Genomic DNA, 12,693 nt, shown 5'->3' with positions numbered 1-12,693 from the left:
GTTTTCCACATTGAAACCTAAGGGTGTGGCTAGCTGCATGCTAATGAGCAAGGCATGAAGGAGTCTAGTGGAACCCAGTGCTTTCAGTGCTAACCATGCTAACATGCTGGTTTGGGTTAGCTGAAGCTCCAATGCAGATGTTTTCTCCACAGCAGCAGCGTCTGCTGAACAAACTAAAACTCAAAATGTCGATGGTTCCTGTCATGTGACGCGTCGGTCTGCTTCCGTCAGGGAAAAACCTCAACTCCAACTTTGCCGTTTATATTATATTTTGACACTTCAATTCCATCTATTTCTTTTTTTTTGACGGTCTAATCTTCCATACTAATCTTCCGTACTGTAAAGCATCAGCGACAGAAACATTTTTCCTGAAGTCGCAGCAAATGTTTTAGAGATGTGAGGTTTTCCTGCCGACAGTTTGTCTGCTGCGTTACTGTGGCTTGTTAGCACAGTTAGCATTATTAATAGAAACCAAAGGGTGTGGCTAGCCGCGAGCTAACGAGCGAGGTATCTTGGAGTCTGGCGGTCCTGTTGAAACCTCGTATCTTCACTTCAGCCTTTTATTAAGCTGTGACGGACAGTTCGGCTGCTGGTTGTTACTGAAGCGCTACGAGGTTTCAGCAGGACGCCGACAGTGAGGTAGATAAATAATGTGTGTGTGTGTGTTACATGCTAGCAAGTATGTAGTGTGTGTCACCGTGTGTTACTGTGCGTGTGTGTTACATGCTAGGCGGTATGTAGTGTGTAGCAGAGTGGTGAGGGGGCGGGGCTGTGATGTAACCAACCACGTGGGCGGAGTTGGTGGCGGGGCAATAGACTCGTGGGTGGGACCCGGGGGCGGGGCTTCCTGTTTGGAGCGCCCCCCAGTGGGTGGGGGGGAGGTAGGGGTGGTAAGAGGAGTGATGGGGGAGGTGGGGGTGAGGAGGAGGAAGAGGAGGGGGCGGGGAGGAGAGGTACGGGGGAGGCGGGGCCTCGTAGGGCAGGTGCAGGACGGCGGGAGGAGGGGGGAGGAGCTGCTCCTGGTAGAGGAGCGCCGGGGGGGCGGGGCCTGGAGGCACAGGACTGATGGAGGAGGGGGAGGAGACTTCCAGAGAGAGGGCGGGGCCTAAAGAGAGTAGGAGGGAGGGGAGAGAAACAGATGGAGGAGAGAGGAGAGCAAGGGAGGAATAAGAGGAGAAGAGAGGAGATGAGGAAAGGATGGAGGAGGGGAGAGAGGAGGAGATATTTAGCGTCATCATGGAGTGAAAACTTTACTTCATGAGATCAGATGAAACTGGATCCTGTGGGGAAACTGGATCCTGTGGGGAAACTGGATCCTGTGGGGAAACTGGGACTTCACAGCAGCAAACAGATACAGCAGAGCCGGAACATAAGGAACACAGCAAAGGTTTTAAACAGACACCGTGTGCAGAGTGTCAAGAAAAGGCAAAACTCAAGGTTAGCAATGCCATGAAAGAAATAACCACGTATTTATTGTACTTGCTAATGAAATCAATTGTTTTAGACAAGTTTTGCTGATATTGTAGCATTAATTGTAGCTTAGTTGTAACCGTGTATCAATATTACGTGACTCACTATGTGGAGCTTCCAGATTTGCTCCTTATTACTTGCAATGCTGCTTTTGGCCAGCAGATGCTGTGATTGGACGGCGTGTTCGACATTATTTTAGTGTCAAAGAAATTTAACCTCATCAGTAATGGAATTTTGGATTTTTTTTTTTTTTTTCCAGTCAAGACAGGTATGCTTTTGTTTAATCAGCCTGTCTTGACTAAATACCTGATCTGACTTTCATTATAAAAGTTGGTGACTGTCAGTACCGACCACTGGTGTGTCCGTCCGTCTGTCCATCTCCTGGTCTGGTGGATTCTGGGTAGGAAGCGGGGGGTTGGTGGGGGCCGGGGCCTCGACCTGCCTCGGGGTAAGACTGAGGGGCAACTGGGGTAGAAGACAACATGGACGGGGTATCAAACAGTCAAACAGTGTACAGCAGTGTGCAGGTTTTTATTCCAACCAAACACTACAGCAGCTGATTTCACTAACAGGTTCCTCCTCTCTTTTTTTTTTCTTCCGTTTCTTATCTTCTTCTTTTTTTCTTTTCTTTATTCTATTTTAACTTTTTTTTTTTTAAAAAAGCCTCCTGTGGACAGGTGTTGTAAATTAGCATTTCACTACAAACACTAAACACAGTGCATCTGGTCCTTGTGCATAAATGTATGTTATAATTCTAATGCTACTGTGCTGTCCATGTCAAATAAAATAAACTTAACTCTGGTTGTTAATCAGCGGCGGTAGTGATTGGTTGGAAAGAAAACATGCGCTGACTCTTGGACCTTCATGAACCATGATTACCAGGGAACTGAAGTGAAGGGCTTTGTTTCACCCAATAACCAATCAAAGCATCATCTATCACTGGTCTTACCATGTAGGGGCATGTCCTGGTTGGGGGGGCCGAGGTAGGGGGGGTAGGGCTGGTAGGGGTAGGTGGCCTCCGGCGAGGCGGGGGGGTACGCCTGCTGCCAGCAGCTCTGATGGTACCACTGTCGGGGGGGTGGGGGTTATAATTAAATACCATCAACTGGAAGGCAGCAGCTAATTCAGGCCCAAACGCTGAACTCCATCCAAGACGCTACTCTTGTAATGCGGCAAACGTTGACAGCTTGGTAGAGCTTCAGTCAAAACCTTGGTGTTGTGGATGTTGTGAAGGACCCAACGCTGATCTGAACCCAAGCACTGTGTTGTCACTGGACTTCTATGCTAGCCATGTATTGTCCATAAGAAAAACCATGTTCAAACACAAGCAGGTTAACCCTCTAGACCCCATAGCGCCCGAGAGCGCCCGTTCTATATTTCACTATAGCGCCCAAGAGCGCCTGTCATTTTTAAATCATTTAAAATGTACCAAAAACTGAAAATCAAGTTATCAGCTTTGTTTTACATATACTTCAAGTTGTCATCGACGAACCGGAACCGGGAAATTTAGCTGGTGACACTGAGACGTTTGATTTTCCCCGGGTTTAGTCGTCCTCCACCGGTAGATCTAAAAATGGCTTCGCCGGCTAAGCGTCACGCTTTTAAAACCTTCTGGAAGCTGTCAGATTGTGCTGTGAGACAGAACCTGACCCGCCGTGTGTAGTGGCAAGTTACGAAGACATTGTGAGTCGAAGTCTTTTGATGGAAATCGCTTGTTCTTGTTCGATAAAACAAGACACAAGATCACCTTCACTAAACAGCCGGACCCGCCTGCTCTCACCGCCGGAGACGGACGCTGTTTTCCGGGAGGCGGAGCGCCGAAGAGTCGGTAGGACTGGCTGGGTTGCGGCGACTTTTATCCATATAACGTTAAGTTTGGCAACTTTTTCCATATTTGTTTGGCGACTTTTTCCATATTTGTTTGGCGACTATTACTGTCTGATCTTATTACTGTGTGGGCTGAGACGCTGGAGGTTTTGTATGGATTTTGAAAGCTTATCGTTAGCCAAGATAGGAAGGATCTGTTTTGTTGTTTTACTTTGAATGACACTGAAGGAGACGCCCTGCATCGCCTTACCATGTATTTGGTACCAAATTAAAGGGAAAGTTGTGTTTTTTTAAATGGAAAAATTGTGATTGTCAATTTCTTTTTATTTTTGAAATATAGCTGTTTGTTTGGAATGAGCAAGAAAATGCTGATTTAAGTGAGAATTCCCAGTGAACTGCAGCAACATTCTAGACTTCTACTGGGGTCTAGAGGGTTAATCAGAGTACACGGTACCAGAGCAACTTGGGCCAAAGGTCGATGCTCGACTTTGTAGTGGTTTCAGACTTGAGGCCAAATGTTCTGGACCCTTGGGTGAAGAGAGGAGCTGAGCTGCGAACAGAGTTGGATCAGATGGCGAGGGAGGCTGCTGGACAGAAAGACCCAAATGTGTAGTGAGGATTTGCCTGGCAACTTTCACCACCGAACAAGCTTCTCCTGTATCCTGGAGGAGGTCGGGGACATGCAGTCAGACTGGACCCTCTTCAAACCTCTGTGGAAGTGGGTGCTAAGAAGCTGTGGCGACTCCTGATGGCAGAGACGGTTAGACCAAAACGACTACAGCTGCTGTAGTTGCAGAAGTGAAGGAGGAGTTCGTAGAGGCTATGGACTGACTGTTGGGTTTCCTGAAAGAGGATCTGGAGAACCATTCGGCGCCTCAGGAGGGAAGGTAGGGCAATACCCAGGCAGGTTCTCAGCAGGGGGAGAACACCGACCTCGACTGGGGATATCGTCAGTGGAAGGAAAACTTTGAAGAACTCCTAAATCAGACAGACGCCCTCTGTCCAGGAAACAGTGCTGAAAGACTCTGGAGCCCATCTCAATGGCAGAGGTCAGGATGATAGAAAGCGCTTCAGTAGCAAGATGCCAGCGGTGGACGAGGACGGTCCTGAAGTGCTGAAATGCTAGAAGTGGATGCAGGACTTAATTAAGTACAAGAGTAATGCTATGCATTATGTACAACCCATATAACCATGTTTACAGCTCAAACAACATGATTTAGTGCTGATTCGCTCTTTGAAAAAGGGGACAAGAGGGTTTGTTCCAACAATCAAAGAATCACGCTGCTCAGCCTCCTGGGAAAACCTCTGCCAAGCTTTTTACCGTTAATTGAGGGGTCATGGGAGTTGGTAATCTCTACATGTGTGTTGTGGACTTGGAGTAAGAGCTGTGGTCACATTCTTGGCATTAAGTTCATTCAAGGTCTGCGTCAGACTCTGACAAGGATGCTCCTGGTCTCTTCTCCTGTTTGTGACATTTGTGGACAGGAGATCAAGGTGCAGCCGGTCTGGAGAGAGTCCAGTTCAGTGGCATTAGAGTGACATCTCTCCTGTTTGCAGATTTTTTTTGCACTTTCCCAGAAAAAGGTTTCCTGTCCCATCCAGCTGCCCCAAGTGGAGGAGTTCAGGTATCAGGGTTATATTCATGAGGGAGGGTATGAAGGATCGTGAGACTGACAGCTGGTTAGCTGCAGTAATGTGGCCGTTGTATCGGACCATGGTGAAGAGAGAGCTGAGCCACGAAACTAAGCTCTTGATTTACTGGTCAATCTTCGGTCCGACCCTCACCTATAGTCACAAGACGTCACCTGGAGATCCTCCAGGAGGAGCTGGAGGGAGCTGACGGGGAAAAGGACTTCTGGGCTGCTCTGCCCTCCTTGTTGCCACTGCAACCCTGACCCGGATAAGCAGCTGTACAATGGATGGATGATGGATGATGGATGGAAATATTTGGGTTGTCATTTGTCTTCTACTGAGGGAACATGTGCTCACCACCGCCCGACACAATCAGGAAAAACCTCCTTATCATAAGGCCGGATCAACCAGGTTATCAGGTCAAACTGGCTCACTGTATGAAAGGCAGAACTACAAACAAAATACCAAGCTGACTTTTATTGAAATATTTGCTGATACGAACGCCACATTAACAAGAGTAGTGTTTTGGAGGGATTTAATGTGTGCTAATCACTTCATACTGGGACAGTCCTGAGAGTAACCCCCCTGCTGAAAGTTAAAATATCTGCTGTCAAACAGAAACAGCTGTCAGTTCAACCTGAGATATTTATCTGAACTGAGATGAGGAGAGGGGAAAGAGGGAGGAAGATGGAGGGAGGGGACGAGAGAGGGAGAGAGAAAGCACTGACTAATTTTTGTTTTCCAATTACAGAGTTGTGCGTTTCATTCTGACAGACACAATCCCTTCCAGCAGCAAAGCCAGAAACGGCAAGATGAGTTAATACAGTGGTTGTCAACCACGGTCCATAGAAGCCATAGAAACAGTCTGCAGGTTTTCATTTCAACCAATAACTCCAGCAGCTCATTTCAACTAGTTCCTCCTGTCTGGTTGAAGGTGTGTTTATCAGTGAAACCAGCTGCTGTAGTGTTTGGTTGAGATGAAAACCTGCAGACTGCTGGAGCTTCATGGACCCTGATGGAGAACCACTGAGTTATTAAACACATGAAGTCAGCTGACAGCTGCTACTGGATGTAGTTTGGTTGCAACAACTCATTTAGAAAGGATTTATTCTGAGAAAGTAGCTGTAGGTTTTGTGTTTTACATTAAAACTTTCTCATGTGGGTCGTCTTTCCTGTCGGTCTAAACTTTGAAGTCTTAGTTAAAGTAGTCTTAGTTGAAGTTAGTCAAAAATAGTAAAAAAAAAAGTTAAAATACTATAAATAAAAAAAACGTTCTCACTTACCTGAACTCCTAAGTTGAAGTAGTACTGGAGAACTCTGCAGTCTGGAGAGAGAGATGCATTTTAAAAAGTAAGTGATAGGAAAAAGAAAAGAGGAGCACAGGGTTTACGTTAAAAAAATAAAAAAATTCTTCTTTCTTACTCCTTCCTACTAGATTTTTCTTTTAGCTCCAGTATTTCAAACGCCAGAATGAATATTGGTGCATTACGTTCTCTCATAAAATCACAGATTCATCTTCAAAAACAAAACATTAAAGATGAAGTTTTTGATTAACAGCCTGAGGAGAGGAGCTACAGGAAGTGACAGATTGCAACAGGAAGTGAAATATTGCAGGAAAGGAAGTGAGATGTGGGTGGGTGACCTCTGACCTCTTGGTAGGTCGCTGCCATTGGGGTCGTAGGAGTAAGGGGGCGGAGCCACCACGGTGCACAGAGGCTCGCCCAACTCATTAACCAACCAGGGAGTGGTGGCTGGGATCGCCATGGCAACTAACGACAAGAAAAAACAACATTGTAGAGAATGTAGCCATCTGTATGTTTGAAATATTGAGTAATAATCAGGAAACATTTTTATCCCAAACGGACAAACAGCCGACCAGGAAGGAGGGAAACCCTTCAACACTGACTGATACATACCAGACAATACATTTCTGTTAACTGAATGTGTGTGTGAGAGTGTGTGTGTGTGTGTGAGAGTGTGTGTGTGTGTGTGTACCTGTGCGGGGCTGGTTGTGTGCTGGGGGGGGCATGTGAGAGGCTGGAGGGGTGTGAGAGGAGGAAGAGGAGGAGGAAGAGGAGGGTGAAGAGCAGATGACGGCTGACGGCTTGACCACCTGACACACACACACACACACACACACACACACACACACCAAACACACATCAGTGCTTCTCCTAAAACTGACTCGTCGAGCTGGCCCAACTTTTCATTAGTATTGGTTTCAATGGAGAGTTAATAGGAAGTAAATCTTTATTTATATATCACTTTTCAAACTGAGGTTACAAAGTGCTTTACATCAAAAAGACATCAAAAAATACCACAAACAAAACAAAATGGATGACTGACATATAATTATAGCCTGATATTCAGACTGAATGGCCTGAATGACATATCTGAACCGATCACTAGTGACTGACGTATCCGTATGCTGGCCGTATTTACTAACTTTACCAAGAATGTCGTTCTTGGAGAAGGTCGTTTTTGACAAAAATATCATCTTTACAAAGACAATATTGGTTAAGGAGGTGATTTCAACAAATATTATTCTGCCGAAACGGCAATGAAAAACCGTTGCATGAACGGTTCAAACTTTAGTCCCGCCCACAAAGGCGCTGATTGGCCCAATCGTTTTTCCGATCGAGAAATCGCCTTTGAATAAAGCAACACCAGACTCTCTGAGGCCCTGTCCACACGTATACAGATATTTTTTAAAGCGTAGTATTTTCTCTGCGTTTCGGCCTCCCGTCACACGAAAATGGCGTTTTAGGTCACTGAAAACAGAGCTTTTGGAAAACGCCTCCCAGGGTGGAGATTTTTCAAAACTCAGTTTTCCATGTATTCGTGTGGACCGGTGAAACTAAGCTTTTTAAAACGCTGAGCAGCGCCAGGAACCTACAAGCGATGGCGGACCACATATCTACTTGTAGTCAGTACTGTTGGTTACGTGTTTACAAGTCAACCTTGCTGTACTTCTCTAATAATTACTTTACTATTCTGCTTGAAATCCGCGACCCGCCCCGCCTTGAAAAAAGTGGCAGAGATGAATCGGAGCGCTCAGTTTGTTGCTAGGCAACCAAAGTAGCGCTGAGTTGTCCTCTTGAGAAGTGAGCACGGATCTTATCCGCTCAAGTTGAACTATTTTCCACTCTTTGCGTGACCAACCGCGGCGGATCAGAGTTTTCCGCTGCAGTTGGTCACGCAAAGAGTGGAAAACAGTTCAGCCGGCAGCGAGTGCGGAATCCACGCCCTGCCATAGGAAATAACGGCATTTAAGCAGAAACCGCTCCACAACGTGAACGCTGCGGAGACGTTTTAAATCGGTTTGCGTTCTCGTGTGGACGGAGAGATTTTCTAAAACACCGTTGGTGTTTGTTTTCGTGTTTCGTTTTCAGGAATATCCATATACGTGTGGACAGGGCCTGAATTGCTAGACCAAATCTGAAGAGTGGGTGGGTCGCGATTAGGAGTCTGGAACCAGGCTAATATAATTACATAAAACACACAAACATTCAACCAAACTTGCACTTTAAAAACTTATAACAGGAGCAGAGGAGAGTATTTAGCCTGTTAATATGAAACTTTATTGATCGTCATTATTGGGTCGATGCAGCAGCCAGCAGGATACAGCGAGGAAAAACAGAATATAAATAAGAATAGAGCGAATGGGGCATTGAACAAATCGTCAACAGTTACAAGACTACAACATATTAAATCAAATGTATGAATGAGAAGTATGAAAATATATTAATTACAGCATGTAGGCAGGATGTGCAAACGAGTTGTACAATATAATAAGAAATAAACAAAATATAGGTATAATGTTAAAATATATCAAAACTTTCTCTGTGTACCTGCTGTGTGTAGCTGTAGCTGGTCATGCTGTCAGGTGGGGAGTCAGCAGCGCCTCCTTCCTGGACAGCCTAGCAAACAGACAAGAAAACACTTTTTGGCCCTTTTCCCTCACCGTAGCTCCATGATTCACTGGATCACAGCACACATTCAGGCCAAATCACTTCCATTACAGTTACAGTGTGGAGCTCAACAGGAGAATTAGCTTCAATTCCTGCATCACCAACATAACAAGCAACCAACAATAAAGAGGTCAAAGGTCAGAGATCACAGATCACAGGTTAGTAGCTAGTGATGTCAGGTGTTTATCAGGTTAGTTAGTGATGTCAGGTGTTTATCAGGTTAGTTAGTGATGTCAGGTGTTTACCAGGTTAGTAGTTAGTGATGTCAGGTGTTTATCAGGTTAGTTAGTTAGTGATGTCAGGTGTTTATCAGGTTAGTAGTTAGTGATGTCAGGTGTTTATCAGGTTAGTAGTTAGTAATGTCAGGTGTTTATCAGGTTAGTAGTTAGTGATGTCAGGTGTTTATCAGGTTAGTAGTTAGTTGGTGATGTCAGGTGTTTATCAGGTTAGTAGTTAGTAATGTCAGGTGTTTATCAGGTTAGTAGTTAGTGATGTCAGGTGTTTATCAGGTTAGTAGTTAGTGATGTCAGGTGTTTACCAGGTTAGTAGTTAGTTAGTGATGTCAGGTGTTTATCAGGTTAGTAGTTAGTGATGTCAGGTGTTTATCAGGTTAGTAGTTAGTTGGTGATGTCAGGTGTTTATCAGGTTAGTAGTTAGTTGGTGATGTCAGGTGTTTATCAGGTTAGTAGTTAGTGATGTCAGGTGTTTATCAGGTTAGTAGTTAGTGATGTCAGGTGTTTATCAGGTTAGTAGTTAGTGATGTCAGGTGTTTATCAGGTTAGTTAGTGATGTCAGGTGTTTATCAGGTTAGTAGTTAGTTGGTGATGTCAGGTGTTTATCAGGTTAGTTAGTGATGTCAGGTGTTTATCAGGTTAGTAGTTAGTTAGTGATGTCAGGTGTTTACCAGGTTAGTAGTTAGTTGGTGATGTCAGGTGTTTATCAGGTTAGTAGTTAGTGATGTCAGGTGTTTATGAGGTTAGTTAGTGATGTCAGGTGTTTACCAGGTTAGTAGTTAGTTAGTGATGTCAGGTGTTTATCAGGTTAGTTAGTGATGTCAGGTGTTTATCAGGTTAGTTAGTGATGTCAGGTGTTTATCAGGTTAGTTAGTGATGTCAGGTGTTTATCAGGTTAGTAGTTAGTGATGTCAGGTGTTTATCAGGTTAGTTAGTGATGTCAGGTGTTTACCAGGTTAGTTAGTTAGTGATGTCAGGTGTTTATCAGGTTAGTTAGTGATGTCAGGTGTTTATCAGGTTAGTTAGTGATGTCAGGTGTTTATCAGGTTAGTAGTTAGTGATGTCAGGTGTTTATCAGGTTAGTTAGTGATGTCAGGTGTTTACCAGGTTAGTTAGTTAGTGATGTCAGGTGTTTATCAGGTTAGTTAGTGATGTCAGGTGTTTATCAGGTTAGTTAGTGATGTCAGGTGTTTACCAGGTTAGTTAGTGATGTCAGCTGTTTATCAGGTTAGTTAGTGATGTCAGCTGTTTATCAGGTTAGTTAGTGATGTCAGGTGTTTATCAGGTTAGTTAGTGATGTCAGCTGTTTATCAGGTTAGTTAGTGATGTCAGGTGTTTATCAGGTTAGTTAGTGATGTCAGGTGTTTATCAGGTTAGTTAGTGATGTCAGCTGTTTATCAGGTTAGTTAGTGATGTCAGGTGTTTATCAGGTTAGTTAGTGATGTCAGGTGTTTATCAGGTTAGTTAGTGATGTCAGCTGTTTATCAGGTTAGTTAGTGATGTCAGGTGTTTACCAGGTTAGTTAGTGATGTCAGGTGTTTATCAGGTTAGTTAGTGATGTCAGCTGTTTACCAGGTTAGTTAGTGATGTCAGGTGTTTACCAGGTTAGTTAGTGATGTCAGGTGTTTATCAGGTTAGTTAGTGATGTCAGGTGTTTATCAGGTTAGTTAGTTAGTGATGTCAGGTGTTTACCAGGTTAGTAGTTAGTTGGTGATGTCAGGTGTTTATCATGTTAGTAGTTAGTGATGTCAGGTGTTTATCAGGTTAGTTAGTGATGTCAGGTGTTTACCAGGTTAGTTAGTTAGTGATGTCAGGTGTTTATCAGGTTAGTTAGTGATGTCAGGTGTTTACCAGGTTAGTAGTTAGTTAGTTAGTGATGTCAGGTGTTTATCAGGTTAGTAGTTAGTTAGTTAGTGATGTCAGGTGTTTACCAGGTTAGTAGTTAGTTAGTTAGTGATGTCAGGTGTTTACCAGGTTAGTAGTTAGTTAGTGATGTCAGGTGTTTACCAGGTTAGTAGTTAGTTAGTGATGTCAGGTGTTTACCAGGTTAGTAGTTAGTTGGTGATGTCAGGTGTTTATCAGGTTAGTTAGTGATGTCAGGTGTTTATCAGGTTAGTTAGTGATGTCAGGTGTTTATCAGGTTAGTTAGTGATGTCAGGTGTTTATCAGGTTAGTAGTTAGTTGGTGATGTCAGGTGTTTACCAGGTTAGTTAGTTAGTGATGTCAGGTGTTTACCAGGTTAGTAGTTAGTTAGTTAGTGATGTCAGGTGTTTACCAGGTTAGTAGTTAGTTGGTGATGTCAGGTGTTTACCAGGTTAGTTAGTGATGTCAGGTGTTTATCAGGTTAGTAGTTAGTTGGTGATGTCAGGTGTTTATCAGGTTAGTAGTTAGTTGGTGATGTCAGGTGTTTATCAGGTTAGTAGTTAGTTGGTGATGTCAGGTGTTTACCAGGTTAGTTAGTTAGTGATGTCAGGTGTTTACCAGGTTAGTAGTTAGTTGGTGATGTCAGGTGTTTACCAGGTTAGTTAGTTAGTGATGTCAGGTGTTTACCAGGTTAGTTGGTTAGCTAGTTAGTGATGTCAGGTGTTTACCAGGTTAGTAGTTAGTTGGTGATGTCAGGTGTTTACCAGGTTAGTAGTTAGTTGGTGATGTCAGGTGTTTACCAGGTTAGTTAGTTAGTGATGTCAGGTGTTTACCAGGTTAGTTGGTTAGCTAGTTAGTGATGTCAGGTGTTTACCAGGTTAGTAGTTAGTTGGTGATGTCAGGTGTTTACCAGGTTAGTAGTTAGTTGGTGATGTCAGGTGTTTACCAGGTTAGTTAGCTAGTTAGTGATGTCAGGTGTTTACCAGGTTAGCAGAAGGCTCTGTAGCAGCGTAGACCACTGGGTTCTGGAAGCCTGGATCTGAAACACATTTTATATTTTAGTAATTTAGCTGAGAGACTCTTAAGGGGGTTCACATTAACGCGCAAAAACACGACTCTTACACTATGCATGGCACTTTGTACAGCGGAATGTTGGCGCTATATTAGCTTGCTAACAGTGAACTATATGAGGCTTAATGCTAGCAGTAGCTAGATCTCTACCTTTACCCACTCAAATAACATCTTTATAACAAACCTAGTAGTTCCATCTGAAGGCTGACATTTTGCCATGCAAATGTTTTTCTGGTGTGGTCTCTGTATGCCTTCATGGAATTGTTATAGAGCTTGGGAAAATCTGAGACACACAATCAAATTTTGCTCCATTTTGGACGGGCAGCTGTACAGTCGTGTAGCCCTACAGTTCTGTCACTGACTGCAATCTCAAAAGGTCAGTGCACTGGTTGGTAACAACCAGATTACTTATAATAATTAATTACAATGCCTTCTACATTTAGGAAACATACTCACCCTGGGCGGTGTAGATGTATTCCTCTGTGTACTCAGCTGAGAGAGAGACAGACAGGCAATTTCAGTTTTTCATCTTCACCACATTTCCTTTCTGCCATGCAGCAGACCGGTATCCAGACTGACTGACAGTGAGCAGGCAGAGCTTCGAACCTGTGACCTTCCAGTCACGG

The 12,693-nt window shown here is 43.9% G+C and overlaps 1 protein-coding gene across 1 annotated transcript in view; it reads right to left on the bottom strand.

Moving 5' to 3' along the window:
* Positions 1-719: 719 nt before the first annotated feature.
* alg13 (ALG13 UDP-N-acetylglucosaminyltransferase subunit) overlaps positions 720-12,693 on the bottom strand; it is a 34,268-nt gene continuing 22,294 nt past the window's right edge. The window contains exons 17-25 of the mRNA XM_071900218.2: positions 12,524-12,559; positions 11,980-12,035; positions 8,781-8,849; positions 6,925-7,042; positions 6,579-6,698; positions 6,213-6,253; positions 2,420-2,537; positions 1,822-1,935; positions 720-1,105 (exon numbers count right to left, since the gene is read on the bottom strand). Of these exons, the coding sequence (XP_071756319.2) occupies positions 720-1,105; positions 1,822-1,935; positions 2,420-2,537; positions 6,213-6,253; positions 6,579-6,698; positions 6,925-7,042; positions 8,781-8,849; positions 11,980-12,035; positions 12,524-12,559 (1,058 nt within the window). The remainder of the gene's footprint in view (positions 1,106-1,821; positions 1,936-2,419; positions 2,538-6,212; positions 6,254-6,578; positions 6,699-6,924; positions 7,043-8,780; positions 8,850-11,979; positions 12,036-12,523; positions 12,560-12,693) is intronic.

Source organism: Centroberyx gerrardi, chromosome 3 (assembly GCF_048128805.1).
Source record: "Centroberyx gerrardi isolate f3 chromosome 3, fCenGer3.hap1.cur.20231027, whole genome shotgun sequence".
Classification (NCBI taxonomy): domain Eukaryota; kingdom Metazoa; phylum Chordata; class Actinopteri; order Beryciformes; family Berycidae; genus Centroberyx; species Centroberyx gerrardi.
The sequence above is the reverse complement of the archived record's forward strand: the minus strand, read 5'-3'. Positions and strand labels throughout refer to the sequence as shown.